The 27,712-nt window shown below is 54.1% G+C and overlaps 5 protein-coding genes across 5 annotated transcripts; 4 read left to right on the top strand and 1 right to left on the bottom strand.

Moving 5' to 3' along the window:
• Nucleotides 1-1,636: 1,636 nt before the first annotated feature.
• BDP81DRAFT_456789 (SUR7/PalI family-domain-containing protein) lies at nucleotides 1,637-3,922 on the top strand (the record flags this gene model as incomplete). Its single annotated transcript, XM_060593216.1, has 3 exons — nucleotides 1,637-1,826; nucleotides 1,894-3,340; nucleotides 3,397-3,922. 3 exons carry the CDS (start codon nucleotides 1,637-1,639, stop codon nucleotides 3,920-3,922), a joined length of 2,163 nt encoding a protein of 720 aa, XP_060452101.1.
• Nucleotides 3,923-7,561: 3,639 nt separating this feature from the next.
• On the top strand, nucleotides 7,562-9,352 carry BDP81DRAFT_305317 (uncharacterized protein; the record flags this gene model as incomplete). The annotated part of the gene is made up of 1 exon (XM_060583160.1): nucleotides 7,562-9,352. The coding sequence occupies one exon, from the start codon at nucleotides 7,562-7,564 to the stop codon at nucleotides 9,350-9,352; it is 1,791 nt and encodes a 596-aa protein (XP_060452100.1).
• Nucleotides 9,353-9,924: 572 nt separating this feature from the next.
• BDP81DRAFT_338193 (adaptin N terminal region-domain-containing protein) lies at nucleotides 9,925-13,411 on the top strand. The gene is made up of 5 exons (XM_060585984.1): nucleotides 9,925-10,044; nucleotides 10,141-10,451; nucleotides 10,511-11,825; nucleotides 11,877-12,695; nucleotides 12,749-13,411. Exons 1-5 carry the CDS (start codon nucleotides 9,969-9,971, stop codon nucleotides 12,979-12,981), a joined length of 2,754 nt encoding a protein of 917 aa, XP_060452099.1. The 5' UTR covers nucleotides 9,925-9,968; the 3' UTR covers nucleotides 12,982-13,411.
• An 847-nt stretch (nucleotides 13,412-14,258) lies between these two features.
• Nucleotides 14,259-15,672, top strand: BDP81DRAFT_444659 (CDP-alcohol phosphatidyltransferase; the record flags this gene model as incomplete). Its single annotated transcript, XM_060591864.1, has 3 exons — nucleotides 14,259-14,566; nucleotides 14,659-14,801; nucleotides 14,870-15,672. The coding sequence occupies 3 exons, from the start codon at nucleotides 14,259-14,261 to the stop codon at nucleotides 15,670-15,672; spliced, it is 1,254 nt and encodes a 417-aa protein (XP_060452098.1).
• Nucleotides 15,673-18,092: 2,420 nt separating this feature from the next.
• Nucleotides 18,093-19,287, bottom strand: BDP81DRAFT_306172 (bZIP transcription factor; the record flags this gene model as incomplete). Its single annotated transcript, XM_060583249.1, has 4 exons — nucleotides 18,093-18,606; nucleotides 18,694-18,791; nucleotides 18,840-19,046; nucleotides 19,165-19,287. The coding sequence occupies 4 exons, from the start codon at nucleotides 19,285-19,287 to the stop codon at nucleotides 18,093-18,095; spliced, it is 942 nt and encodes a 313-aa protein (XP_060452097.1).
• Nucleotides 19,288-27,712: the final 8,425 nt, after the last annotated feature.

Genomic DNA, 27,712 nt, shown 5'->3' with positions numbered 1-27,712 from the left:
CTGCGTGAAAGAAGTAAGGTAGACGAGGCGTACTTCGTACTTGGATAATTCGCAAGCCGCTCCTATTGGCCGGAGCTACCTCGAAAGACAGAAACACGGTATCCTGTGTTGAAGCCTAATAATGGCATTCAATGTCTCTCGTCAGAATGGAGGCCGGACCAGACTTCCGCAAAAACAAGGGCATTGTCCTGTCGAGCTCGGAGAAGATGTCCTTTTGGGAAAGCCACGCAGTCGGTGCAGCATGTCTTGGGAAGAGTGAGAGGTGGAATGGTGTGGCTGCCGGGGGACAGTTGAGCACGCGTTAAGGAACAAAGAATAAGGTACCTTGGGTCTCGCGCTAAGACCGATACATTGTTCAGGTACCTGCCCTTTGAAGTCAGTCCTCGTCGAGGCTTCGTGCCTGCCCCCCATCGATATTGGGGGCAACCTGTGCTGCATCTCGGCGGCGGGGGAAGGATATTGATTCGAACCAACGAGTTAGCGGGCACAACGTCCGCTGCAGAGAGCCCACTTGGGGGCATTTGGATTCCAGGCTCTCGTGGCTCTTGGTGTCTGACTGCATGGAGATGCAGGAGGCCAGTCTCCGTTTCTCGCGCACTCCAATCTTGTCGCTCTCGACTCTCTGCTAATCTGCGTTGCTTGGTGCCTGCAAGCCGTTTGCCAGGTGGGCTGTGCACTTCCATTTTACTTGCACACTCATCGCTGGAGTAAACGGTACATATCTTGTCCATCCCTCCAGGGAAGGCACACTGTGTCCAGACTCTACCCCGGGGGTGCAGATACCATATAACAGCATCACGACGGGTGGCTATCTATCTTGGGAACCTCGCTCCCAGTGGCACTTGTGGTGGTGGTAAACGTCTTTCCTTCCTGCCTCTCCCTTCTCGACACACCCCTGTCTCCCAGACTTGACCACACCCCCCTGTTCCCGAATCCCCTTGGCTCCCCTGCCGTGTGGCCCAAAACTGCCCACTCCTACTGCACCCACGGTCAAGGTCCACTTTTCCATATTCGCTCCCTCCACACAAGTCGCCCACTCTCCCACTCGCCCGCCCACATCGTCTTCCTCCCCAGATCGTGCGTACCTTTGTCTCTTTCTCCCTCTTCCCTTCTCCAGGTCGAACAGGAGGAACTCGATCCTATTCACTTCGCACAACCTCAACCCAATTCCCCTGGATGCAGCCTTGCATTTAGGACACGACAAATCTTTCACGACTCACTCCGACCTCGTCCGAATCGATTTGATTTAAACCCGTCGATCGGAATACCGTCTCCTTGCGACATTGTTTCAGGACCAATACCAGCAGCACCCGTCAGGATACCGACTGAGCAGACTTTGGGGACAATCGAGCAAGAGGATTAGCAGGAAAGAAAGAGACAGGATTCTATTGCAATACGCTCTCATCGGCACTTCGTTACTCTCATTCATGTCACCATTTTCGACCACGATTTTTGCCAACCAGTAGACGATGCCGCGCAACGACCTCATCTTACACTAGCCCACCTCGAACAACTTCTCGACGACGACACCCGAATTTCTCGGGCGCAACGCACCCTTTTACTCGCCGCGTCTTGACGACGCCGGCTCGCCGCACACCCCTTTGGAAGCAGGTTTCTTCGACGACAAACCGCCATCATGTTGCGACCGGCAACTCCCATGACGGTGCTGCTCTTTGTGGCCTTCGCCTTGCTCCTGCTGTCTACCCTATCGACCCCGATTATTAAGGCTATTCCGCTGGGTAGTTTTAAGGGAGCCAACTTTGGAGTCTTTGGCGTCTGCAAGGCGGACGGCACTTGCGAAGGTCCTGAGATTGGTTATGACACGAGTAAGTAGTCTGTGGTGGTACACTGCTGATTATCGAAATGGAGGACTGTTGCTGACACTCTCTACAGCACGAGTTTTTGGAGCCGCGGACAGCAAGGGTGCCTTTGACCTCCCAGACTCTGCCCGAAACACTCTGTCAGCTATCCTGATCGTACATCCTGTCGCTGCTCTCGCGACTCTCATCATGTTTATCATGGCTGCCGTCGCTCACCTTCACGCACCCTCTCATTCTGCGAGATATCTTCTCGCCCTCTTCATCTTCTCCTTCATCAACTTCCTCATCTGTCTCCTGGCCTTCCTCGTGGATGTTCTCCTCTTTGTCCCTCACATGGCATGGGGCTCATACATCGTTCTTGCTGCCACCATCCTTGTCGGAATGAGTGGTCTGGTCTCATGTGCCATGCGCCGTATGTTGGTGAGCAGAAAGGCCAGGAAGAAGAGAATCGCCGAGAACGCCGAGATGAGCGGAGAGAATTACTACAACCGCGAAGCTCAGGTAAAGACTGCTGCGTCAGTCGCCTCCCAGCCTACCGTTCCCGTTGTCAGCGGTGGAAACGGCATTGACAAGATGGCAACCTTTGCCTCATTCGAATCTCAGAAGAACAATGACCAGGTCAGCGATGAACGCATCCCTCTCACAGCAAGAAGCCCCGTCAACGGCTCTCAAGGCGTCATGGCTGCTAGCGATGCTCCTCCTTCGCGATCTGGCTCTGTCCCGCCTATCCAAAGAGATCCTTACGGAAACCCGCTACCGCCTCAAGATGGGTTTGGCCCAAGAAGAGGCCCTTCGCAGGAGCGCATGAGAGGTAGGGGCGGTATGCCTCCTGGAGGATTCAGAGGACGCGGTGGTGGCTACGGTGGTAGAGGCGGATACGGTGGCTACGGCCCTCCGCCTCCAGGAAGAGGTGGCTATGGAGGTCCTCCCGGACGAGGAGGCTATGGTGGTCCCCCACCCGGTGGTCGGGGCGGATATGGCCCGCCACCGCCTCGTGGCGGCTTCGGACCAAACGGTATGAGAGGAGGTCGTCCACCTCCGCCAGGCTATCAGCCCGGACCTGGCGGCCCCGGAGGGCCTGGACCTTACGACCGTCGTCCAAGCCCAGCCAACGGCTACGGCGGTCCTCCTCCCGGTGGCCCCTACGGACGTCGTTCCATGGACATGGCCCCGGGATACGCTACTGCGAACAACAGCACAAACCCTTCCCTCCCATCTATCCCTCAACAAGAGCAGGGGTATGAAGCCTACAACCCCCACCGTCAGAGCCTACCGAGAGCTGAATCACCCCCGCCTCTCCCTGGCCATGACGGACCACCAATGGTCGGCCAAGCGGTTGAGATGGACGCAGCTACAGGAAGCCCCGCTCACCCGCCTCCGGGCTTCGGTCAGTTCCGTGACAGTGACGCTGACATTGCTGGCATGGTCGGACTTCAGCAGCAGCAAAGTGGCGGAAACAGGGCTCACCCTCAGAGGCATGACACGTACATGAGCGAGGCAAGCAGGTACAGCCAAGACGGGTAAGTTTTTTGGATCTTGTAACCAGAAGAGGGCTACGCTGATTCGGAAATTTTAGTGCCTACGTCCCGCCTCGTCAGGCTTGGAACCAGAACCAGGGCTCATCACGAACGGCCTCTCCGCTACAACAGCAACGCTCTGCTGAGATGCTCAACCGAAGCTCGCCTGCGCCAGCAGCCAGCGACTATTACGAAGATGTCGATCCGCGCTTCGCGGACGCGCCAGCACCGGCACCAGCTCAAAGAGCAGGTCCCCCGCCTGGCCTTCAGGTACCTCTACCCGCGCCCAATATGTATGATGACGCTCATGCGGATGCCGGTGCACGTAGTCCTGGCGCCGAGTCTGATCTTTCCAACTTCACCTCGATATCCCAAAGAGGGGTAAACCCGAGGTGGAATCCTGCGCCGCCAATGCCAGGTTATGGCCAGCCAATGCCGCCCCGACGGCCCGTCCAACAGCGAAGGCAAGACATGCTCTTGAACAACAACCCCGACTTTGAGCTTCCGGGCACTCGGCTCGGCCCCCCATCCCGAGCAGGAGGCACCGGCATGATACCCGGCAGTGCGTACCCGCAAGGCCTCTAATTACAAATTCTTCCCTTTTCACTCGACCGTAATTTGTTCTTTCTCGTCAGTCGAGTCAACTCGCCAAGTATATACACGAATCGTGGGATGCCTGGCATTTCATTTCTCAACCTTCCTTGAACAACACGAGTCGCAATTTTCGAGTCTCAGCACAGGCTCATGATGTTTTTACAGTCATGTCCTTCAGCCGATACCCCAAGCAACATTCAATTCTCGTCCGCCCAGTACATACATCGGACTCGTGGATTTCTTCAAAACGGGCATTCTCTTCTTTCAAACGCTTCACCATTGCGTCGAAGCAGTGTGGATGGAAAGGAGTTTCGACTCTAGCATTCACCAAATCTTTTCCTGGATCGTTTACTACAAACACACGGGCCCTTTGGTCTTTCTTCTCTTTTAGATGATTCAGAGTTGCATCCCATGGCTCCCCCGACACTGTTGCCTACTAGGGCAGCCAACTCTTGGATCATGTCTGATTTCTCAAGCTCAACGATCCTGGAACAAAGCATGCGGGGATATGATAGAATACTGTTGAAGCATGTGTAGGCTATCTGGTCGCGGCTGATTACGACCTGTTTTTGATGAGCGATTTCATGGTGGCGTGTGTGGATATGATTAAAAAAACAAATGGTTTCAGGATCGTCGGCTTGGCTCTTTGAGACCGCCCTCCAACTATCTTGCATGTGATGAAGGAGATATTGATGGAGGAAAGCTAGGTCTCGCCGCGGCTTGGTGCTTGACACGCGTCGTTCGCTGAGAGTGCGTACGAGACCACAGCACCATAGTGAAGGATGGTGGCAGAGAGAATACGAGAGATTACACTACTCCTTTGCGCTATGCCGTGCACAGTGACCTCTATGCGTGTGCTCCCATCAACGCCGTACGACTGCCCTGTCACTAGTGAGAACTGTAGTCATGAAGAATGCGCCGTTGTAGTTTAAAGGCTCTCGGACTTGAGCTCACAACCAGCCTAGTCATCCGGAACATGTTGGCAGAGCTGACGTTCAGCTCCTTTACTCACCTTGTAAAGTCTTGGCAGTTCTTTGCTGAGCCTACGAGCAATATACGGGCCGAATCAGTTAGTGTCTAGCCCGGGCCAACAATGAACTTACTATATGTGCTAACAACGGATAGGGCTACTAGGCGTCGCCTCGAGATCTACAACATCAGGCCATCTTACGGACGAAGGCGACCATGATAGAGTTTAGGCTGGGACGATGGGGTAACAAGCGCTCTCAAGATCGAAGATGTTCTAGGCTGAAACAGCCTTCCAGCTTGAATGGCTGCCTACGGCCCGACATTGTTCTGAGGTCCTTCTTACCTCTTTGGTCAAGAGTTAACGTTACGACGGAGGGGGCGAGGGCGGGGAGACGGGGAGGCGGGGGACCGACGAACGCCTCCTTCCTCTTCATCCTTCGGACACTTGGATGGCTGGCTTCGATGCTGCTTGGTTAGGTTTAGTCTCGTGATGCAGGAAGCGAGATGTGGGCAGGTCCAAGCTTAGAGATGGGTTGCCCCGGATGTCAAAGTGTAGCCTTAGGTAACCTGTCACCTTGTTAGGGGGGTAAGGTTGAAGCCCTAGATTAGTGACACGAGACCTCTGGGGGAGAGGTAGCAAGCCACCACTAACCTTATTTCTCGAATCCTGAGCCGGACATGGAAGCCCTTCCGTGAGATTGGCCGGTCGAGCAGGGCAGCTAAGGGAAGCAATAGCCAAATGCAGCGAATTCTGACTTGAGAGGTCCTTTTGGTTCTACGTTTCGAGGTCTTCGTTCTGTCGACGTTTCGCTCGCCTGGCGTAGGTGTTCCGTGGCGTACTCTCCCAGATGATTGGCCTACTCGAAGAGAGGGGAGGATTTCCTCTATTCTGCTTGATGTGATAATAGTGAGAGAGAATCATGCTTGCTTGCTCATTGGGCCGGGGAACGAAGGGAGGTGGTGGAGAGGAAAGGGGGCGCTCGGGGATCGTGTAACCCGACATGCCCACGCCTGAGAACCTAACCTTTGATCGTTGTGGATATGTGGCTGTTGCATATGCGGACCTTTTGTGTGTTTCGCTGGAGCGTTGAACTCTTGTAGGGCGGCAGCGGTTTTGACCGTTGGCGATGGATACGCTTCGTTTGGAGCAGGAGGATAGGAGCGCGTGTATGTTGTGGGGTGACGAGTCACAGGTTGCGAGCCATCCGGTGGATCGAGGACATCTAGGTCAACATGCTAAAAAGGTTCTTCAGATATAAGACTTGAGGACCTCGCATAATTTGAAGAGATGAATCAAACCTGACCTTGAACCAGATAACTTTTCGTCCCAAACGCTCTTTCGTCGGAACATTCCCATTCACTCTGATCTTTGATCCGTCTTTATTCCGTATTCCGAGATCCGACGACAACATGTATGCCACCGGTATTGTGCGTTCTCCCAAACACCTCATCGAAAGAATGAACCTCGAAAAGCATGCTCATTACATCGTCTGCTTTGCCACGATCCCACGCGATAGCCCTGAGCACCCATCCAACAGAACGACGACGACTGAGGGGGAATTGTGTCGATATCACCTGTGGGTGTTTGACTCTCCGCCGGTCGTTCTTCCTGTCCTCGAGGAGAATCTTGTCGTTCCGAATGGTTCTAGCAACTTCAGAATCAGACTGAGTGGCTTCGGTAAAGGGGTCCCGTCAGAATTGTTAGAGAGGATGACAGATATCCTGCGAGTTCGCATACAAGCTTCTTATTAGGGCATTCTTGATGTATCTCGCATCGGCTGGGCAGAGCGTTGGCGTTTAGGACTTTGACTTTTCCACCGGGCTGTTTTGCAACCTTGCTGGAAATATCTTCTTTGGCGCCGAAAGTTCTGGGTTGCTCTGCTACAGAAGAGACCGAGGAGAGCAAGGCTGAGAAGTAGGGACTGATCTGAAGACTTTTACTCGACCCCCATCCTGCCTCAATTCCCCCCTTTACCATCTTTGTCTTATCTGGTCATCTGCGTACATCTTTTCTAAGGTGGAAGGAAGGACCGCCTGGTGTCGGTCCACTGCCTCTACGAGGCTCCTGCCTTCCCACTTCACCTTCACCTCACCTGCAAGGCTGCCTGCACTTTCCACCCACCTTACGCCTCGTTCCTTCCCGGTCTGGAAACCACTCACGAACGCGCCTTCCATCCGACCTTCAGACTGCGACCTTCCCTCCCGTCCCTTCAAGGCACATTTAATTCCTGCCCTGCACAGCATCGACCCCCGGCCCCTCCCCTTGACTCTCCATCCACTCCTCTTCCTCTCGTCCTCCCGCCGTCTATCTTCCAACCCATCCGTTTCCCCCCTTCAACTTGCAATTTTCGTCAACAGCCGCTTCGTGACAGCTTCACCTCCCGTCTCGACTTCCAGACGAGATGACCTGAAGCTTTTACATCCAGAGCAGTTGGCACCATCCTTTTCTTGATTCCTTCCTCAGTCTCATCATCAGTCTTCCTTCATCTGCCACAGCAACAGCAGCAACACAGCAGTCCTTTGGATGTTCCCCATCTGAGCAAGACTCCCCCAACTGGATCAAGAGAAAAGAAATTCGTCTTTGGTCAACGCTTATCCATATCAGGGTTTCCGATTTTGGTTGGATGCTTCCAAGTATTACGGATGCCTCTGAATCTCAACATGGATCATCTATCTTCTTCCTCGTCGGCGGCGGCGGGCACTACGACCTATACCCAGCAATCTGTCAGCACCTTCCAGCAGGATGTTCCTAGGCAAACCTACACGACTGCCGGTACCATCTACAACCCCAGCAACGCCCAGCAGCTCCAGCCTCCCGTTCGTCGCGGTCGCACCCTCAAGTGGCCTGCCCAGGGAGTCGCAGCTTCTGAGCTGTCTCTCTTTCCCAAGTCAGTTCTTGCTGGCTTGCCTCTCAAGTCCCAGAATCTCGTCACTACACCCACCAGTCCTCGCCCACCCCAAATCCCCAAGTACTCGCCTCTTCAGCAGAACTACGACCGCGCCGTCAGCCCTCTCACCGACTACAGCCTCGAGTCTCCGAATGAATTGGACGTCCGAAGCAATTCGCCTTCCTCTCTCATGCCATCTTACAGCATGAATAGCAACCAAGCCTCGCCCGTTGCTGCTGCCATGCCCACGTCTGTCGTGAACAAGCATGTCGATGCCAACTCAAGCGACGATGGAGATGATGAGAGCTTTGGCGAGAACCCTCTTCGTGGCCTGACTGTCAAGTCTCTCCACAATCTGGCCTCGTACCCCAACCCGAACCAGAAGAGAGCTCAGAGGGCCCTTCTTCGTGCTCGGCCGGGTACCACGCCGGCTCCATCTGCTGGCAACATCAGCCGCACGGCCACTCCGTCCTACGGAGCCCAGACCTTTGAGGGTTTCGATATGGGAAATGATGGCTCACATTCTCCTGCTCTGTTCCGTTCTGCCAAGACCGACCCGAACGACATCCTCAAGATGAAAGCCGATAGATCAGGCCACGACCCTGATAACTCCTGGCGCATCAACTGCACATCCCCGCCTCCGGGTCTCTTCCCAGCTGCCAACATCCAGAGAGATCTCCCGCAAGCAGCGTACAAGTCTACTCTGGCAACTGGCCCAGGTGCTCCTCGCCCCTTGACTGCAGGCCCTCCGGGCCACCGACAGTATCGGACATCGACGTTTGAGAACACGATCAAGGCCCTCAACAACGGGCCCAAAGAGATGCCGCTCGACGGACCCATGTTCGGCCAAGCAAACTTGGGCCTGCAAAAGCATATGACGCACGAAACTATGAGATTCTCAGGCACAGAGACACCCGTTCATCTTAAAAGCGGGCTCGATTCCCTTCTATGTGGCTCTACACCCGACACAGACGACTGCTACCAAGACGTCGTCGACGAAGCGAGCAGAATGTCTGATCAACAAATGGAGAAGGTTCTTGAGTATATCAAGCTTGGACAGAACATGAACGAAGCCACAAGCCGTGCTCAGGCTGCATCCGCCATGCCCGTTGTCTCTGGCGATGACTGGCCGGCCGACTACCCCAAGGCCGTTCGGCCTCCCTGGACGGAGGGTACGTGGACCATGACAGACGATGCGCTTCAGAAACGCAACGAGAGAATCAACCAGCTATTCCATGCAGGCACGGGTGCGCTTGGCAAATCGATGATGGCTGTTATCCAGGAAAAGGAATTCCGCGACTTCAAGCGCCAGGTTGGTGTCATTGGTGACCGACGACCCAAGGCCAAGGCTGAGAAGACTGAATACCCGCCCATCAAGGTTGATCGGCTTAACAAGATGACGGACTCAGAGGCGACAGAGCCCTTCCTCGCCATGGCCTATTCTGCCCTGGTGAACCACCAGGAGGGAGTTCACGATCACCCTCAATTCCATCAGTGGGAAGATCCAGAGCCACACATGGTTGACACGTCTGCTCAGGGTCTTCGATCAGTGTTTAGACGGTGATGAGTAGATTTCGTGGAGGTTTTCGTCAGTCATCTTCTGCTTCGTTAGCACCGTCGCTTGGATGGCGACCTGGTTTGAGACCCTTTGTGTGGATTACCTGGGGAAAGATCTTGGGATTGGGGACGATATTTAACAGAGCAGCAGCCCCCCAAAACATAGCTTAGAGGGGATACGAAGCAAGCTGTTCAGGGGGCGTTTGATTGAATTCTGGCGGTTACACAGGACAGCAATGGGGGTCATCAGTCTTTCCCACTTTATTACTCTCAGATAGGCAATCAAAAAGTTAAGGTATCTTCACATCGCTCTCACTTTCCAAGATGACGACTTTGAATCTTATGGAACATTGGCATCAAGTGAAGTCTGGAGATCAAGGCCTGGGCTTTTCAATGAAGCATGTGTAGTTCGACTGTACGGAGAGGTGTTCCCATGAGCTGGGTACCCTTGAAGCCAGATAAGATAGACGCGACGTGGAAGTGAAGTGTGGCTCCATGTCACGTGCAGAGACCCCACACTCATGTTCGCAACGCTACCCACCGACCATCAGGAGCAGCCAACTGTCCCATTCGAAGTCACCGACGCCGACCTCAAGCAGTCCGCCAAAAAACCGCTGCCCAACATGAGCTACGGCAAGAAAGACGAAGATGCGGATTTGGGCCTGGTGAAGGTGGACAGGACCCAGGTCTTCCAAGAAGGTGAGTTTTGACGGAATTGCACCCCGATTCTCTCCATCCCTCTGGAACCCCTTCGAGCATTGGCGGCGAGCAAGCTGGCTAAAATGGAGTGAACAGCACGACTATTCAACAGCTCCCCTATCCAGCCGCGAAGATGTCGAATTCTCCTTACCAAGATTGCCCTTCTGCTCTACACGGGCGAGAGGTTCCCCACGAACGAAGCGACGACCCTCTTCTTCGGTATCTCGAAGCTGTTCCAGAATAAAGATGCCAGCTTGCGACAGATGGTCCACCTTGTCATCAAGGAGTTGGCTCACTCGGCCGAGGATATTATCATGGTCACCAGCACCATCATGAAGGATACAGGAGGCAGCACCGATGCCATCTTCCGACCCAACGCCATCAGGGCCCTGTGCCGCATTATCGATGTACGCCGAAGCTCTGAGCTATACAGAAGGGAGAGGGCAGTCTGCTAACTAGCTTTCAGGCGACCACAGTTCAGTCCATTGAGCGTGTGATGAAGACGGCAATCGTCGACAAGAACCCCTCCGTATCTTCCGCAGCCCTCATTTCCTCCTACCACCTCCTCCCGATCGCCAAGGATGTCGTCCGCCGCTGGCAGAGCGAGACGCAGGAAGCTGCGGCCTCCACCAAGTCCTCGAGCGGCTTCTCCCTGGGCTTCTCCTCCTCGAGCGGCCAATTGCCCGCCAACAACTCTACCATGCCCCAGTACCATGCCATTGGTCTGCTATACTCGATGCGCATGCACGACCGCATGGCACTCGTCAAGATGGTGCAGCAGTTCGGTGCCGCCGGTGCGGTCAAGAGCTCTGCGGCGATCGTCATGCTCGTCCGTCTGGCTGCCCAGCTCGCCGAGGAGGACCCGTCGCTCAGAAAGCCCATGATGCAGCTGCTGGATGGCTGGTTGCGCCACAAGAGCGAGATGGTCAACTTCGAGGCTGCCAAGGCCATCTGCGATATGCGAGATGTCACCGACGCCGAAGTCTCCCAAGCCGTTCACGTTCTCCAGCTCTTCCTCACCTCCCCTCGTGCCGTCACAAAGTTCGCTGCTCTCCGAATCCTCCACAACTTCGCCTCCTTCAAGCCCAACGCCGTCAACGTCTGCAACCCCGACATCGAGCTCCTGATCTCCAACAGCAACCGATCCATTGCCACCTTTGCCATCACCACCTTGCTCAAGACCGGTAACGAGGCTAGCGTTGATCGCTTGATGAAGCAGATCTCTGGCTTCATGTCTGAGATCACGGACGAGTTCAAGATTACCATCGTCGAGGCTATCCGCACGCTCTGCTTGAAGTTCCCTAGCAAGCAGGCTGGTATGCTTGCCTTCCTGAGTGGCATCCTCCGGGACGAGGGTGGTTACGAATTCAAGCGTGCCGTCGTCGAGAGCATGTTCGATTTGATCAAGTTTGTGCCGGAATCCAAGGAGGATGCTCTTGCCCACCTTTGCGAGTTTATTGAGGACTGCGAGTTCACCAAGCTGGCGGTTAGAATCCTTCATCTGCTCGGTCTCGAGGGACCCAAGACCTCTCAGCCCACCAAGTACATCCGCTACATCTACAACAGAGTGGTTCTGGAGAACGCCATCGTGCGTGCCGCCGCTGTCACTGCTCTTGCCAAGTTTGGTGTCGGCCAGAAGGATCCCGAAGTCAAGCGCAGCGTCGAGGTTCTCCTTACAAGATGTCTGGATGATGTGGACGATGAAGTCAGAGATCGTGCAGCCCTCAACCTCAGACTCATGCACCAGGAGGATGAGATCTCGGAGAAGTTTGTCAAGAATGGTACGTTTGATGTGGAAAGTTTTGTAGCACTCCTTACTAACCCCCTTACAGATAGCATGTTCTCTCTGCCGTACTTTGAGCACCAGCTCGTCATGTACGTCACCTCGGAGGACAAGTCCGCATTCGACAGCCCCTTCGACATCTCTCAGATCCCTGTCGTTACTCGCGAGCAGGCAGACGCGGAGGACCGGACGAAGAAGCTCACGGCAACTGCCCCGTCTCTCAAGCCTCCCAAGGTCGGTCCTACAAAGGCCGCTGCAGGTGGCGCGGAGGCTGCTGCATCGGCAACTGCGGCTTCTCAGCGTTACGCCCAGGAGCTGATGCAGATCCCCGAGATGAAGGAGTTTGGCAGCGTGCTCAAGTCGTCGCCCGTTGTCGAGCTTACCGAGTCAGAGATGGAGTACGTCGTTACCGTCGTCAAGCACATTTTCAAGGAGCACATTGTGTTCCAGTACGAGGTTAAGAACACGCTGGATGCGACCGTTCTTGAAAACGTCTCCATCGTGGCGACGCCTTCCGAAGAGGAGGAGCTCGAGGAAGTCTTCATCATCCAGGCCGACAAGCTTCCCACGAATGAGCCGGGAAAGCTGTACGTGGCCTTCAAGAAGGTCAACGGTGAGGGCTCCATGCCCGTTAGCAGCATCTCCAACGTTCTCAAGTTCACGAGCAAGGAGATCGACCCCACGACAAACGAGCCAGAAGACACTGGCTACGACGACGAGTACGAGGTTGCCGAGTTCGACCTGTCAGGAAGCGACTATGTCATTCCGACATTCGCCAGCAACTTCAACCACATCTGGGAGCAGGTGGGCGCGGCCGGCGAGGAGGCCGAGGAGACTTTGCAGCTCAGCAGCATGAAGAGCATAGCAGGTGAGTACTTGATGGGTGTATTTGTCATGAATAGAGCTAACCATGAAACACAGAGGCAACGGAAGAATTGGCAAAGGTCTTGTCGCTGCAACCCCTGGAGGGTACGGATGTGCCCGTCAACCAAACGACACATACCCTCAAGTTGCTCGGAAAGACTGTTGGCGGTGGCAGGGTGGTGGCCAATGTCCGGATGGCATACTCGTCCAAGTCTGGTGTGACGACCAAGATTACGGTCCGCAGCGAGGAAGAGGGCGTAGCGTCGCTTGTTGTTGCGTCAGTTGCTTAAGGAAGAGAGTTGTTCGGAGTTTTGTGGGATCGATACATGGTCGGATATTCCAAGCAAAGACGCACGTACGGCAGCGCAAAGATACGAGGACTTTGATTACAGCCCGAGGTACTCAACCGAGCAGCCGCCACCATAGTAGTTTTGGGGGTGTCAAGCAGGAGTTGGAGCGCATCAGCGTGCGCGTAAAAGGACTGGCGGCTTGCGTATACTAGAATGAAGACATGAAAAAGCATCACGAAGTACTGATAGATCTATGTGTGAAGTGGGATGTCTGTATCTAAGAGATCGACCAAGACCAGGTTATTCATGCTGCGAGTTGGCCATACCAAGGTACTATGAATAGTTGTACTGTGTAGATGGGTAAGGTAGGTAGCTCGACGCCCAAACCCTGTCAGTATCCAGCCGTGTGTTAAATCGGAATGGTCAAGCCTCAAGGCGCATGTCAGTTGATCGACGTGGAGCGGAGCCGGTGTTGGTGCTGAACTTGGGCTTGACGATTAATACTTGAGGGGGGGGGGGCGCTTAACACGTGTGGCACGGGCCAGTAGGCTAATCCCAAAGAGGACTGGTTGAAATTCGAGAGCTCGGAGCCGGGACAGAATGACGTTCGGTGACGGAGTTCTCTGCGTGTGCGTTAAAGCTGAGCTGTCCAAGGAAGGGTAGTAAAAAAAATAGCTTGGTCCTTTCGGCGCGACACGACGGCCACGCGACCTTTCCGCTGTTACCACATGTCAAGTTCGTTCGCTGGCTTCTCAACCTCTGCTCAACGCAACTTGACTTTCTCTTGAAGTAACCTCGTCGCTTGTCTCGGGATAATTCTGACCACCTTTGGCGAACGAAAGTCTTTTTAACAAGTCTAGTTCGCTCGTCTCCACATGCTCTTTTGAAGCTTTCCCCCCCCCCCCCCCCTTCCGCCCTGCCCACCGCACAAACCTTGTCCACCACCCCGCCGAAACCGAGTCCTCGACCAACCCCGGTTTGAAGCCATCGTCACCGCTTGAGGACTGGACCGACGTACGGATACCTCTTCGGACCCATATACTGGCCCTACGGCGCTCTTGCTTGTCTTCCCCGGGACCCGCGTGGAGTCCGATCCGCCAGACAACAGCGAAGGAAAAAAAATAAGAGCTTCCCGACAACAAAAGGAACAGCACGGCAGGAAACAAATCCCCGCGGTTCTCTGCACCTCTTCGCAACTACACCACACGTAGGGGCCAAAACACAACTTTGTTGCCCAAGAATATCGAGATCGTCACCGAAATCATCACTCGCCCAAGATGGTCTACGTGCGCCAGGAACGCCTACCGGCGCTCAAGGAGTACAAGTACTCTGCCGTCGACCACTCGCTGACGTCAAAGTACATCCTGAAGCCCTTTTACACGAACGTTGTGATCAAGATGTTCCCCATGAGCATGGCCCCGAACCTCATTACGCTGACGGGCTTCACCTTTGTCATTGCAAACGTCCTGACGCTGCTCTGGTACAACCCGACCCTCGACCAGGACTGCCCCAGCTGGGTGTACTACTCGTGGGCCATCGGCCTGTTTTTGTACCAGACTTTTGATGCCGTGGACGGATCGCAGGCGTGAGTAGCTCTTTTCCTACAGTTCCCATCTTCTGGTTTAGAATTTCCTCGAGAAGACAACGGAAAGCTAACGTGGAATATTTGCGAAATAGTCGACGAACCCACCAGTCCGGACCGCTCGGCGAGCTCTTTGACCACGGTGTCGACGCGCTCAACACATCCCTCGAGGTCCTCGTCTTCGCCGCGTCTCAAAACATGGGCCAGGGCTGGATGACGGTCGCCGTTCTCTTCTCTTGTACGTATTTTCTGTCTAGGTTGAGCCCGTGAAGCCGAAAAGCAGAGACTAACACAAACCCCCCATAGCCCTCCTCACCTTCTACGTCCAGACCTGGGACGAGTACCACACAAAGACCCTGACCCTCGGCATCGTCAACGGCCCAGTCGAGGGCGTCCTCATCCTTGTCGGCGTCTACGCCCTGACCGGCTACATGGGCGGCGCCTCCTTCTGGCAGCAGTCCATGCTCCGCACCTTTGGCGTCTCTGAGAAGCTGGGCGTCCCTGCCGCCCTGTACGAGCTGTCCTTTACGCAGTGGTACATGGTCCAAGGCTCCTTCGTCCTCGTCCTCAACACGATCGAGTCGGCGCGCAACGTCATCCAGGCCCGTCGCGCACGCGGCGACCGCTCCCGCGGCGCGCTGCTGGGTCTCCTACCCTTCTTCGGCATGTGGGTGCTCATCATCTCGTACCTGCTCCTTAACCCGGCCATCCTGCACGCCCATCTCGTGCCCTTTGTCATGTTCGCCGGCGTCGTCAACGCCTACTCGGTCGGCCAGATGATCACTGCCCACCTCGTCAAGCTTGACTTCCCCTACTGGAACGTCCTCGGCCTGCCGCTCGCCTTTGGCGTCGGCGATGCCTTGGGTCCCGTCCTGCAGAACAACTTTGGCTTCGGCTGGCCTAGCGTCCTCGGCGATGGTGTGTACCAGGTCGCCTTCATGTTCTCGATGCTCGGCATGGCTGTCGGCGTGTACGGCAGCTTCGTGGTAGATGTTATTGTCACCATTTGCGATTACCTTGACATTTGGTGCCTGACCATCAAGCACCCGTGGGTCGAGGGCAAGGAGAGCAACGGCAGCGCCCAGGTTGCCGGTAAGAAGTCGCAGTAAAGGTGATTTACCGATTTACAGTCTTTTACCAGCTTCATTTGCGTATCGCACGGTTTGAGGCCCCGGACGACCAGACCAGACCAGACCAGACCAAATCAAGCCCTCCACCCGATATTTGGTCGCAGATTTGCAGCCGGTGGGAGAGTTGGAGGTTAAGATTGAAGAATGAAGATTTGACGGGATCAGAAAAGGCTGCAGTCCTTTTTCATGGTTACGCTCGGATCCCTTTTCGAATTTTTTATTTATTTATTTTTTTTACCAGAGAGAGAACAGCGTAAAAAAGAGACGTAAACCTTCGTGTGGCCGGTGTCGCGCAAACTTTTTTTTCATTTTGCCCTCTCCATCTTTCTTTTATTTTTCCTTCTTGGGCATCGGCACGAGATGCTTGACTCGGACGACCTCCCAACGAACAAACAACTATAATGATAACTTTGACGAACCGGGGGGAGGGATGGACGGGTAGGGGGAGGGGGGTAAACAATACACGGAACATGACAGACGATGATGACAGGCGGGAAATGGACCCCGGGTGGCGGTTTTTCTCTCTTTGCCTTTACGTTAGTCTTGGGACGGGACTGACTGAACGGATGGACGGGGGGAGGTGCGGGAAAAGTAACAATGTGATGGGAAGTCTTGTGTTTTCTCAACCATAGTGTCTTCTGGGGATTTTGTGCTTTCTCCTGTTTTCGAATGGCAGAGTACTTCATGCGGCGTGTCTTGTTATTTCTTTATGAGTTCCATTCCATTTCTGGGCATCCTCAAGGAGTTCGGGGTGTGTGTGGATGGGATAATTGCATTACATTAGTAAAGGCGGGAGAAGGCGAGAGAGAACTGTAATCTCTTCTTTCCTTCTCTCTCTCTCTCTCTCTCTCTCTCTCTCCATTTGATTCTTCAAACGATTCGGCTATCAGTTCCCGATATGGAGGCTCGTTGTTTTTGTTTTTTGACACTTTTCTTTCATGAAGTCCCGGGGTCGAAAGTATCCAATAGTTGTGTCTTTTCCCGCCTCTACTCTTGTATCTGTGTTAAGCAAGCTTAGATAGACGAAGAGAGAACCCTCCCAACCTGATTCTCTTTCCAATTACCCAATATCTACACCTCTTTTGCATGTAGAAACATATTAGCTAAGGAACAATTTCGTCCCTTTAATCCGTAAGGGTGCCCAGCACTTATTTCGTACCATGGTTCAGTGTCCAAGACAAACGCAGTAAAACGTTGAACCTCGGCTTACGTTAGGTTCATAAGTTATTTCCCGAGCCTCTCGGTTTCGGCGATTTTGCGAGTAATGTAAGAGACCAAAGGAATTGGGAAAAATAAAAAGCCCCGAAGGAGGGAGGGACCCCGGGGAAGGGACCCCGGGGAAGGGGAAGGGGAAGGGCCTCACCTCTGGGTAGGTAGTCATCAGTCGAAAAGGGGATCGGGGGAAATGGGTAAAGAGGACGGACGGGATGGTCATACACAGCCAGGTAGACGGTCAATAAACGATTAGGTATAGAGAAATCCATCCTCATTGGCGGCATTTCACACAGCGCAGGCGGAACCCCGCCTGTCGCCGCCTTCTTCGCCGCTCGCCCCGAAATCCGAGGTGAGCCTAGGGATAAGGTAGGCATCGATGTAAGATGGTCTCTGTCATAATCTACCTGCGAAGTAGAATATGCACGAACCGTGGCATCATCTTAGGCTAGGAAACACGTGGGGTGGGAATACCAGATATATCAAGACAATGTCATGTTTCTTTCTCAACGATATCTCGATGAAGTATACTCGCATCCAAAGGAACCCCATCACATCATCCCGACAAGAGAGGAAGATCTGAAGCCAGATCCTTCTTGCCCCCCTCAGGCAAGCAGTCCAGTCGCCTTTCTTCCTTCGCTTGGAAATCGCCTTGGGAAATCAGACCAGAGTAAACCCCAAATAGCATGCAATTTGCCCCATGAAAGAAAACCACGAAAATTCCGAGAATACCGACAAGGCAGCATGTGCTGCCTAAGATAGATCGTGCGCGCTTCCTCTGGCGTTACTGATGATGTCCAACATGCTCCAAAACCCCATAAGCCGTGCCGGCGACGACATCTTTGTTGCCTAGGTCGTAGTCGTCGCCATGCAGCGTCGTTTGTGATTCCCCGTGTAAAAAGACGCCATGTCGTCTAGTAGAAATGCTTCGCCACGTCATTTACTTCATGCTGTCGGTACTGCCCGTCGAATAGCGTCTGATATCGTACGTCGTTTTAGCAGGCGTTTCGTTCCCCCTCCGTCTGTTTGACTCCGTTTAACCAAATGGAACCTAAACGCCGAACCTAGCCCCGATGCACAGGCGGGCCGCGGTGTTGTGTCCGTTGCACCTTGGTGCTGCACGTCGCTTACAAAGCGCACCCCTCGGGTCCCGCTGTTGGGATTCTCTGCCGCCTAGACAAGAGACTCTAGAGCAATTCGTCACTCCCGCTCGCAACGCTGCCTTCGATGGCTTCGATGATGCAGCGCTCCGAAAACACGGGGCCCTGGCCGTCGCATCGTGCTTGATTCTTGAGTCTTTCGCTCACGTCGCCGACGTCCACCAGACCTCTCTTAAACAACGGGTGACTGATAATGAAGTCCCACGTAGCACCCGCCGCCAGCAAGCGTTCTCCGTCGGATGAAATGGCGACTCTATGACTCGGCGTCTTGTTGTTGTGCGGCGCTAGCAGGTCTGTGTAGAAGTCTTTCGGGTTGTAGTGCATGGGACCTGTCGTCCGGGGTTCTGGTGATGCAGAGCTGTGGTGGCCGTTCATCGACGAGGTTGCACGGAGAATCTCGTTTTCGGTGCTGATCTTTTGCATCTCGCGTTTGAGCCGTTCGTTCTCCGTCGACTTTTGTTGAGCTTCCGCCTCTAGGTTCGCAAGCTTGGCCTCCAGGTCCTTGACATGCCTCTCCTTTCGTTCCCGGAATGCGCGTTGCCTATGGGTTCCTTGTTAGTGATAACGAGCAATGCGAAATACCGTGCCGCCTGAGACGATAAACACGCAAGGCAGAGGAACAACGTACGCGGCGCGATTTTGTGCTTTCCTCCTCGATTGCGCGGGCGTCATGCTTTCTTCATCGTCCGAATTCGATTGCCCCCGACGAGAATGATCGTCGAGGGGCTCCTGCTTGTGGACGAGGGCATCAGGTTGAGCCTTGATCTGCTGGACCGGGGGAGCGCTCATCCCATTGTGTTGCGTCCGTTGCTGTTGTACGGGCTGCTGCACAGGTAGGCCATGGTTCGGTGGTGTCGGAGGGCCAGGAGGGCCAGGAGGGCCGGGGAATGATGTATGCTGGGGGTTGAACTGCTGGGCAGCAGCGTAGTTATCAAAGTTATTGAAGTGCTGCTGGTCGTTGGGATATTCGGCGTAGACATCCTGATCGGTCATGATTGTGTAAGTGCATGTCGCAGTACGCTAAGCGGCAATCCACCAGTGACCTGTGGGTGTTCGGGGCTCGAGTCGGGAAAGGAATGCCCGTTTGGATTCGACTTACCGGTGGAGATGTTGTGTTGAAGTCGTCTGAACCTGCCGAGTTTGAATGGGATGGCGTTAGGGGTGGGATGCCCATGAACTGGTACGGCTGTGCTTGCGCGAAATACTGGTGAGAGAAGTCCATGGTCGCGATCCTACTTTCAACGTGTGTTGGACGACTTTGTTGTTGAAGGTATGGAAAGAAATGGGAAAATAGTAGAAGAGAAGTGGGAAGCGGATAGGCGTGTCTTGATGAGGGTCCAGGTCCCAGGTCCCAGTTCAGGTGTACTCGGTAGAGGGGGGGAGGGGGGTGAGGAGAAGGAGGAGGAGGAGCGGGGCGGCGCAGATTGGAGAGGGTCGAGGTCTCTACTACTGTGTAGCCGTACTCCGTAAGGATAGGCAGGTTGAGGTGCTGGGAGAAAAGCGGCGGTAGCGTCCACACCAGGCTAGCGCCCCGGGGCAACAGGGCGAGATGGCACTGTTTAGAGGATGGGACGAGTTGGGTGGATGGGGGTGGCACTGGTGGCTCGGGGCGCAAGGAGGGTGATGCGAGTAATCTGGAATTGTTGTTTGCAAGAGGCAGAGGAGAGAAGATAAGAGAGAGAAAGAGATAGAATGAGGATGAGGATGGGAATGGGAATGGAAGAAAGCGGGCGGAAGAGGATCGAAGGCGTAAGCAAGCCTAGTTGCCAAAGGGTTCTCGTCCTATGGTTGTGTTGCTCGCCAAGACTCAGGTAAGAGAGTGTGAGCGGTGGTGTACAACGAGGAGGAAGAGTCTCTTATGGTTCGTATGTTCTCCAGAGTCCAGAGTCCAGAAGACGTCGAGTGAGGTGGTGCGAGAGAGCACAGGCCAGGATAGGCCAGGGCGAAAGACGTGGAGACTGCAGTTGGTTCCAGACGCTAAGGCTCAGCAGGTTAGAGCAGGACTCTTTGATGATGGACAACGCAGGAGGAGCCGAGAAGACCGGGGTTGGCGAAGATGCTGGTGCTCCCGAGTCCCCCACGCACTTTTGGGCTCCAGGCCGCAGACCAATTATGGTAAAGGGAGTGCGGCGTGCCGTGCCTGGAGCAGCGAGACTCCAAGAGGGCGTTGGTGGACGTGCGGGACGTCAAGGAATGCTGCAAGCTGCAGTGCGGGTTGCAGGGCCAGACAAGAACGGGACAGGGTCTCGTACGACAAACAGGTGGCGCAAGTTTCGAGGGCTTGTCTCAGTGCCGCTAGCGTGCAGTGGATGGGAGTCGGTTTTGGATCTTTTGTGTGTAGGTATGCCTGGTGTGGTGCAAATGCCAAATGGAAGATGGTGGTTGTAGACTTGCAGATCGAGTGAGTAAGTAGGTACGGATATAGACAGGCACGGGACGATAGACGTCGGGTGTCTAGGGATGCCTCTTTTAAAGGGTTATTGGCACCCGAGGCATATGTGATGACGATCAACAAGTGCGGTGACCTCAGGGACTTGAGATGGATAGGACGAGCAACGATGTCCGGATGAAAAGCAATGGCAGTTTGCGTTCGCGCGTCTTTGCCAAGTGAACTGGTCAGTCTTAGTTGTTAGGGTATCGCTTTCGAGACTGGATGGACATTGTGTGGCCGGAGTGCTGGTGCTGGCTCAAAGTCCGCCGGGGCATGTGTACGAAGTAAGGATGGATATACACAGCAATGCAGGCAGACTCGGACTCAGGGCAATCTCTTTGCGTTTGATTTCTCGGGCTTCTCTTCTGATGTCATGAAGTTGGGAAACCCAGGTCGGGACGAGTCGAGGTGTGACATAACCAAACCTAAGGAGGTCGGTCCCAGTCTGGAGAGCAGCCAGCATAAGGTACCTACCTATCCGGCGAGGTCAAAACGAATCGGAAGTGGGTGTACGAGGGAGAGGGTCATCCAATAGGTTGGACAGGCCGATGATGTTGAGCAACATCTCAGACTCTATTTGTCCATTCGTACAGAATCACCATCCGTAGGTACCTTCAGGCTTCTGGTGGCTGCACGTGGTCCGGGCAGTCAGTCCCCAGAAAGCTTGGGGGACTCCTTGACGTCGTTCGTGACTCGTCTGAGTTGAGAGACGAAGGGTCTCGCTCCAGCCCTCCCTCCCTCTCGCCCCTCGTTGGAGTGACAGCGGGGATAAGGCTGCTGTCGATGAAGCAAACAAACCCCGAATCCAAGTTTGTTGGTTGGAGCAGAGTATTGACAGATGGCCGATCCCTGGACAGAGTTGGCACTTGTTGGTGGAACTGGCCTGATCAGTCGGTCCAAGTCCAAGACTAATAGTAAGGGACGTTTTCCTGTCGAGTGTCGACACACTGACGCAGTACTCTAGGTGGACTGTGTGAACCAGTCATTTGTTGTTTACCTACACTGGGCATGAATAGATGACACTTGGGATTAGATGGCGACGATGGGATCAGGTAGATGGAATGAGACCGGGCCAAGCGGAAATAATTTGTTGGGCAGAAATTGGTGTATTGATCCAGACCGATCTATCGATTCGATGCGAGTGTAATCAACAAGACGCCTGTTCAAGGAAAAGTATTCGTAGAAATTGGGATTCGTATTATTAGCTGGTGTCTGTAGTTGATCCGTGACTCCGTGATGCCAAGTTGCCAACGAGACGCCGGGGATGTGAATGATGGAGGCGTTAAAGTCTAAAGTCTAAAGCTCCGTGATCCATAATCCGTAAAGTACCTTGCCGCACACAGCAGGAGAGAGTGAGAGAAGTGGTGGCCGGGAGCAAATACGTCCGTCCCGTGCTTGCCTCATCAACACACAGCAATTGAGCATCTCCTGGTTCCTCCTCCCTTGGATTAGGTTGTTCAAGCTTCAAGCAAGATACACCAAGCAAAAAAACATGAAGCAGCAGGCACATGGGAAGCGTACCCTCGAGTGACCTACCAGTAGTCTTCTTACCAATGTACCCCGTACCTAACTAAGGTGCTAAGAAGGTAGTCTGAGGCGCCCCTTGGATTTCGCAGCGGGCCATGCCGCCGGGCGCTCCTCCTCTTCCTCCTGCCACCTGGGCCTGGCAGGTCTGGGATAGGCAGCAGCTGACAGGGCCAACAAGTTCCAGATTCCAAGACAGGGCGAGTTGAGGTACATTCCGGCTTGGCTGGCTCCATACCGAGCCCTGAAGTAGATGGGACCTTTCCTCTCCTGCCCAAGTGCGTGGGAACGGATGCTCTCTCCGAGACAGCCTCAACTCCCTCGCTCATTCAACAGAGTACGGAGTACCTACACACCTCTAGGTATCCGTATGCGTGTATGCTTACAACTTACGACACTTGTTCCATTGTTGTGCTTTCTTCTCTTCGCAACACCTTGATTGTTTTTCCCCCTTCCCTGTCTCCATCCACTGCAAGCTCCTTCATCTACCTGTTGCTCACGTACCCCCTTCTCGAGACGTTGGCGCACTGGCAACCGGCACCAGCACCAGCCTTGCAGCTCAGCACTGCACTGCATCGCATCGCATCGATCTTCCAGACAAACACTTCGTCCGGGGGGTGCCACCGGGGTCCACGGGGGGGCTTCAGGTCCACGGCGTTCGTTTCCCGTTTCTGCATGACCTCCGGCAAGGGTATCCTCCCTCCTCACCGGTCATGTATGCAGCTCTGCCTCTGCCCACCAAGAAAGTTAAATCCAATGGCCCTATGGCTGCGCCGCCTGCCCGAGCAAATGCAACCTGGCCGACCCTACCGCACCTTACAGACTCACAGACTCAGGTCACACAGCTATTTCCCAGCAACTATGGGCTCCCCTACGGCAACAGCGTTGCGCCTCGAGGTACCTCCCGTCCTTTTCCCCTCACCAACTTACAACTGTAACCTGCCGTCTTATGCCTCAACTCTCCATGTTGACGTTGCCTGTCGAGCAACATCCGAGATGAACTGTCCTACTGCATCTTCCAGGCTAATCAGACTTTTTCCAGACCTTCGTGACCATCATCTTCGTCATCTCTTCTTTCGATGGATCTGCTGCTACCCACTATCTCCAACCTCGTCACAAGACTCTCCCGCAATCCAGCTCAGACGTGCCAGGCTGATTGTTTTTGGCCATCCACAATCACTATGCCATTTCTTTCGGCGACCTGATCTATTTTCTCGGAAACTTCTCGGAAACTTGGATAGGTCCGGACGGGCACACCAGGGCACCGAGACGGATCCCCGGCGGACAGCAACTCCACTTCGCAACCAGAGACTCCGCAGCGTGCCAGCGCAAGCAAATCTCCAACATCCCTGGGGGCATCAACCGCGACTCGAGCTTCCCGTTGCATGGAAGTGTTGCCTTCACAGGAACCCGTACCCAGCCGTCTTAGCCGTCCGCCGGCCGCCCTCCCTCCGTTTTACCGCAACACGCACCTACGACGATGACCCCCTCTCCTCTCAGTCTCGCCCCGTCTGTGTCTTGGCCTCGTTTTCGTGAACCCAAGTCTGGACTCTATCTGGACACTTGGAGTAGTCAACTATGCCGTCAAACCTCCTGACTCAAGACCGCTGCGTCATCTCTTTCTGGAAGGCAGGCTGTGGCTCCACGGCCAGATCAGCCGAAGAAGTGAGCAACGCCCATCGGAAACATCGGACGATTCACCGCTCCTGCTATTCAAACTTCACCATGGGCATCTACCAAACCCCATTGCTGGAAATGATCTACAAGAGTCTATGGCGGCTGAGGCCTCAAACCCGGCCCAGTGATCCCTTCCACCACCGTATCTGCCCCTAGTACATCCTGGATTCGTTGCATACTGCGAGGCCAACAAATAATCAGCGATACACTTACTTCATCGGTGCTTCTTGTAAACCCAGCTCAGGCGTTCCAACCAGATGCCCAGAAGAAGCACTGCTGGGTGCCTGTAGCTCTGGCGGACGAGGCTCGATGTGTACGAATGGCGGAGGCCACTCTTTAAAACCAGAATACGCCATAGCTTTCTCGCCGTTCTCCCACTTGTTCTGTCTCGAATGGCACCCTCATCCACACACAGAAAAGAGACATTCAGGGTAGCAGCATCACTTCTAACGACATGGTGAAAGCACAAATGCCCTTGCCAGTCGGCAAACTCCTGGACCACCAAGAAAAGAAATAGCAATTCCCTGGTCAGATCTTCTCCAAGAGCAGAACGTCTTGTCTCATTCGTCTCGTCCGAGGGTCTGTTGCGCATAGCTCAGACGCTGGATCCAGGACTGAACCTAGCAAAGCTTACATTGTACGTGTGCCGATCCAGCTCCCCTGCCTCGAACGACTCCTTCAGCAATGCAACCAAAGCTTTCACCGCTACTGGCTGGCTTAGATCCGTGTGGTCGACGCTTTTCCCATGATAATTATCCCAGCATTACAGACCGTTCCAAGGATATCTACAAAGAGAATCCAGCGTGGCAGCGGGGGTGCAAACGGGTACCCGTGTTGTCGCCAATGAATCCAAGCGGCTCGCGTAAGGCTGAAGTCACTGGATACCCGCACAATGCCAATGCATAGTCATGCGATGTCCACAGCCCAGACGTGAGCAACGTCGATTGATTTGGCCGCGGTAGTGCCGAAGGCGGCTGCTCAGCAAAACTCTGTTGGTAACTAGAAAATCTGACACAGACTCGTCGGTGTTGGACAACCCATTGAAACGGCGACCTTCAAACTCTAATCATCGTTGTAGACCGGGCTGTATCTCCGACTACACAGTCTTAGTGGCACAAAGCCACCCCTCGATTCACTGATTGACCGGGTCTCGGCTCGTTGCACGCGGGGTGGGCACGGTACACTGGACGGCAGGTCGAATGCCGTCTCGAGGGATGAACCTGCCAGAACTTTCCATCGTAATCGAACGATCAGCCAGGCTCGCAGACTCATCCTGTTGCTTCGCATCTGAGCACTGTTCTCAGTCAGCCACGGTAGCATCGTCAACGTCGTATGCCTCCCGACGGACAACCGATCAGAGATCAAACTATGCGGCTCAGAAGGCGAGCGGCTATGCGGGAAAAAAACGTCGAAGATCCTCGGATGTTTGTCTCCCAACCCTCTCACCATGATCGACAGCTCGAAACAACGACGAAGAGAGGCCATGAGCTCAGTGGCAAAAGGATTGCGCCTATTCCCGAACGTATCGATTCGTCCATTCGGAAGGAAAAAAAATCCCGCGTCACTTTAAGCTTATACATTTCTCACATAAATTTAGAGATCGCTGACCAAGGCTTATGGCTGCCTGTCTGTGGAATGTTGTCGATCTTGCGATCCCAGAGCACCTTTGGGAATGTTTCTCATCTGCAGTGCCGTCAACGGGCATACGGAACCTTGGAGCTTGAAAAGTCCCTGTCGGGCCAGCAATGCCGTCCAAAGGCACTGAAGGCCGCTACGGCCATTGCTGTCACTTTGAATTCCAACGACAGTCATCGAGTCTCACAAGAAGAATACCGACCCGGCCACACTTTGGATCGCATGAGTTTATCTCTCAAGCAAGCGTAAGTGCTGCAAGTTGCCGGGAAAACACGCTCTAGGGTGGCCGCATCAGGCGCAGTCAGCCACAGAATCACACCCCGTTGGTATCTCCAGCTCAGCCCCAGCTTCCGTCCAACAACATTCCTCCGCCGTCGTGGGATTCAGAAGACTACCGCACATCACTGATTGGCCCTGGGAATACCCAAGGGCTGGCTGCCGCCGACATGGCGCCCGCATAGCCAGCGACAGCCCTACCGTAGGGCTTATCGTGGGATTCAAGGGTGCAGCTCAGGCCTCGCATGTTCCATCGGGTGTAAGTGTTGGAACGGGGAAGCCGGCCGTAGCCGCTTCAGCCGCTTCCCTCATGGAGCGTCTATCGCATGATGATTTACCCAGCCGAGCTCACAGATAGGCTAAATGACCACAGTATGCCGCTCCTTGTGTCCGCCCCGCCTTCCTGGTGAAGAGCAGGCTACAGCGGGCGTAAGGGTGATGCGAAAGAGAGGAAGACAGAAAGAAGGTTCTGTGATCGCAGCCGCTATATCTTGATCGAGGTATCGGCCCTAATGTCGTGGGGTTAGGTTGCTGTTGAAGGCTGGAGCACGTCCTTCCTCGACATGTGTTCAGGGCTTGCTTTCATTGGATGAAAAATAAGAAAGAGTTTCCAATGTTCAACTGCTTTGCGGCCCGGAGGACGCACAGCTGAGAATCCCGGCTGACAGGAGAGGGAATGTGGGCAGAGAAACACAACGGCTGACGGCTTGGCGCAGCTTACCATTCCTAGCATGCTAGCCCAGCCCGTCCAACCCGTTCCCGGATGCCCCTCCGGGATTGTGGGGGTGGGAACGCGAACCCGCGTCCGACCTTCCGGACGGGGGTGGGGACAAGTCCGCTGCTGGACGCACTTCCGAAGTTTGACGACATTTCGGCGGCGGCGAGAGCGTTCTCCACATTCCCTTTCCAGTAAGGAGGTCTGCTGTCCTACGGGAGAACAGGGAGACTTTGCTGGGCTGCGTGGTTTTCGTTGCGGCGTGAAGCTTTGTCTTGCATGGGTGACTCTGGACCGCGTGACTGTGCATCGGCATACGGATTGGCAGGCTCGTGAAGACAAATGTACTGGACTTGATTAGCAATGCAGAGACGAAGACTTGATGTACAACCAGCGTTCTTTTCTCTCCTTCCTGCTTTTCTACTTCTCTTGTGTTCCTCTGACTTGATTCGAATGTCATGCCAATGTCTTGTCCAGTCTCTGATCGAAACGGTTGGTATGTAACAAGAAGCCTAGAAGTAGTTGCCTTCCTCAAGCAAGCTCCAAGCAACCTTGATCAATTTCTTCAGTCTTGGCGAATGGGTCTGGTATAACTAGTCATGCAGACGGGCCTCTGATTCCTTATCTCGGTATCCCACACTGCCGAGTCGAGTAGGTACGGATACGGACACTGGATGCGCTATAATTTCCTTTTCGGTCCGGATGAGCTGGGATATGCCTCCCGTGGGCTGCTTTCCTTCCTAAAAAGCCAATGAGTCAATAATTTGACCCGAGTCAACTGCTGGATCTCCTTGAGAATAAGTCCGAGGACAAACTTCTCTTCATGATCCTGGTTGGGAACCTTCTGTAGCTTGCTGACGCGTTAGCGTCAGCCTAGAGGGGGGAATGAGGAAGTATACTGCGGGAGGATATGTGGGTTTTGGCCCAGGATACAAGATGGTGTATTCGTGTAACGTGCTTAGAGTTGGGTTGGCGATATCACAAACGCCAGTCCGAACATGTTGGTGATAATCTAGCCAAGGTTTTGCTCTTCGAAGCAGTGTTGAAATCAGCTTCATGAGGGCAGATCAGGCAGGGACTTGGGTCGGCTACTATCACCTTGACTCATCGTACATGGGTTGCTTTTAGTAAGAAGCTTTGGTTACACTTCCGGGATAGAAGCAGACATTCGGGACTTTTTTTTTTTTTTTTTTTTTTTTTTTTTTGCAAGTGTTAGTTTTAGGCGTGTGGGACTTACGATTTGGGCTGAACTGTTTTACAAGGGTTCAGATGTAAGAGCAGTGGCAGTTGCGGGCGTCAGTGTTCTTTTTCACTGGAGTCTGATTAGAGCTGTACCACGACTGGCCTGCGGAATCGGACTGGTGTAGGCAATAGAGACGGGTCCGGCAC

The sequence above is a fragment of the Colletotrichum phormii genome (genome assembly GCF_030913505.1).
Source record: "Colletotrichum phormii strain CBS 102054 chromosome Unknown BDP81scaffold_1, whole genome shotgun sequence".
Classification (NCBI taxonomy): Eukaryota; Fungi; Ascomycota; class Sordariomycetes; order Glomerellales; family Glomerellaceae; genus Colletotrichum; species Colletotrichum phormii.
Note: the sequence above shows the minus strand (reverse complement) of the source record. Positions and strands in the feature narration are given on the sequence as shown.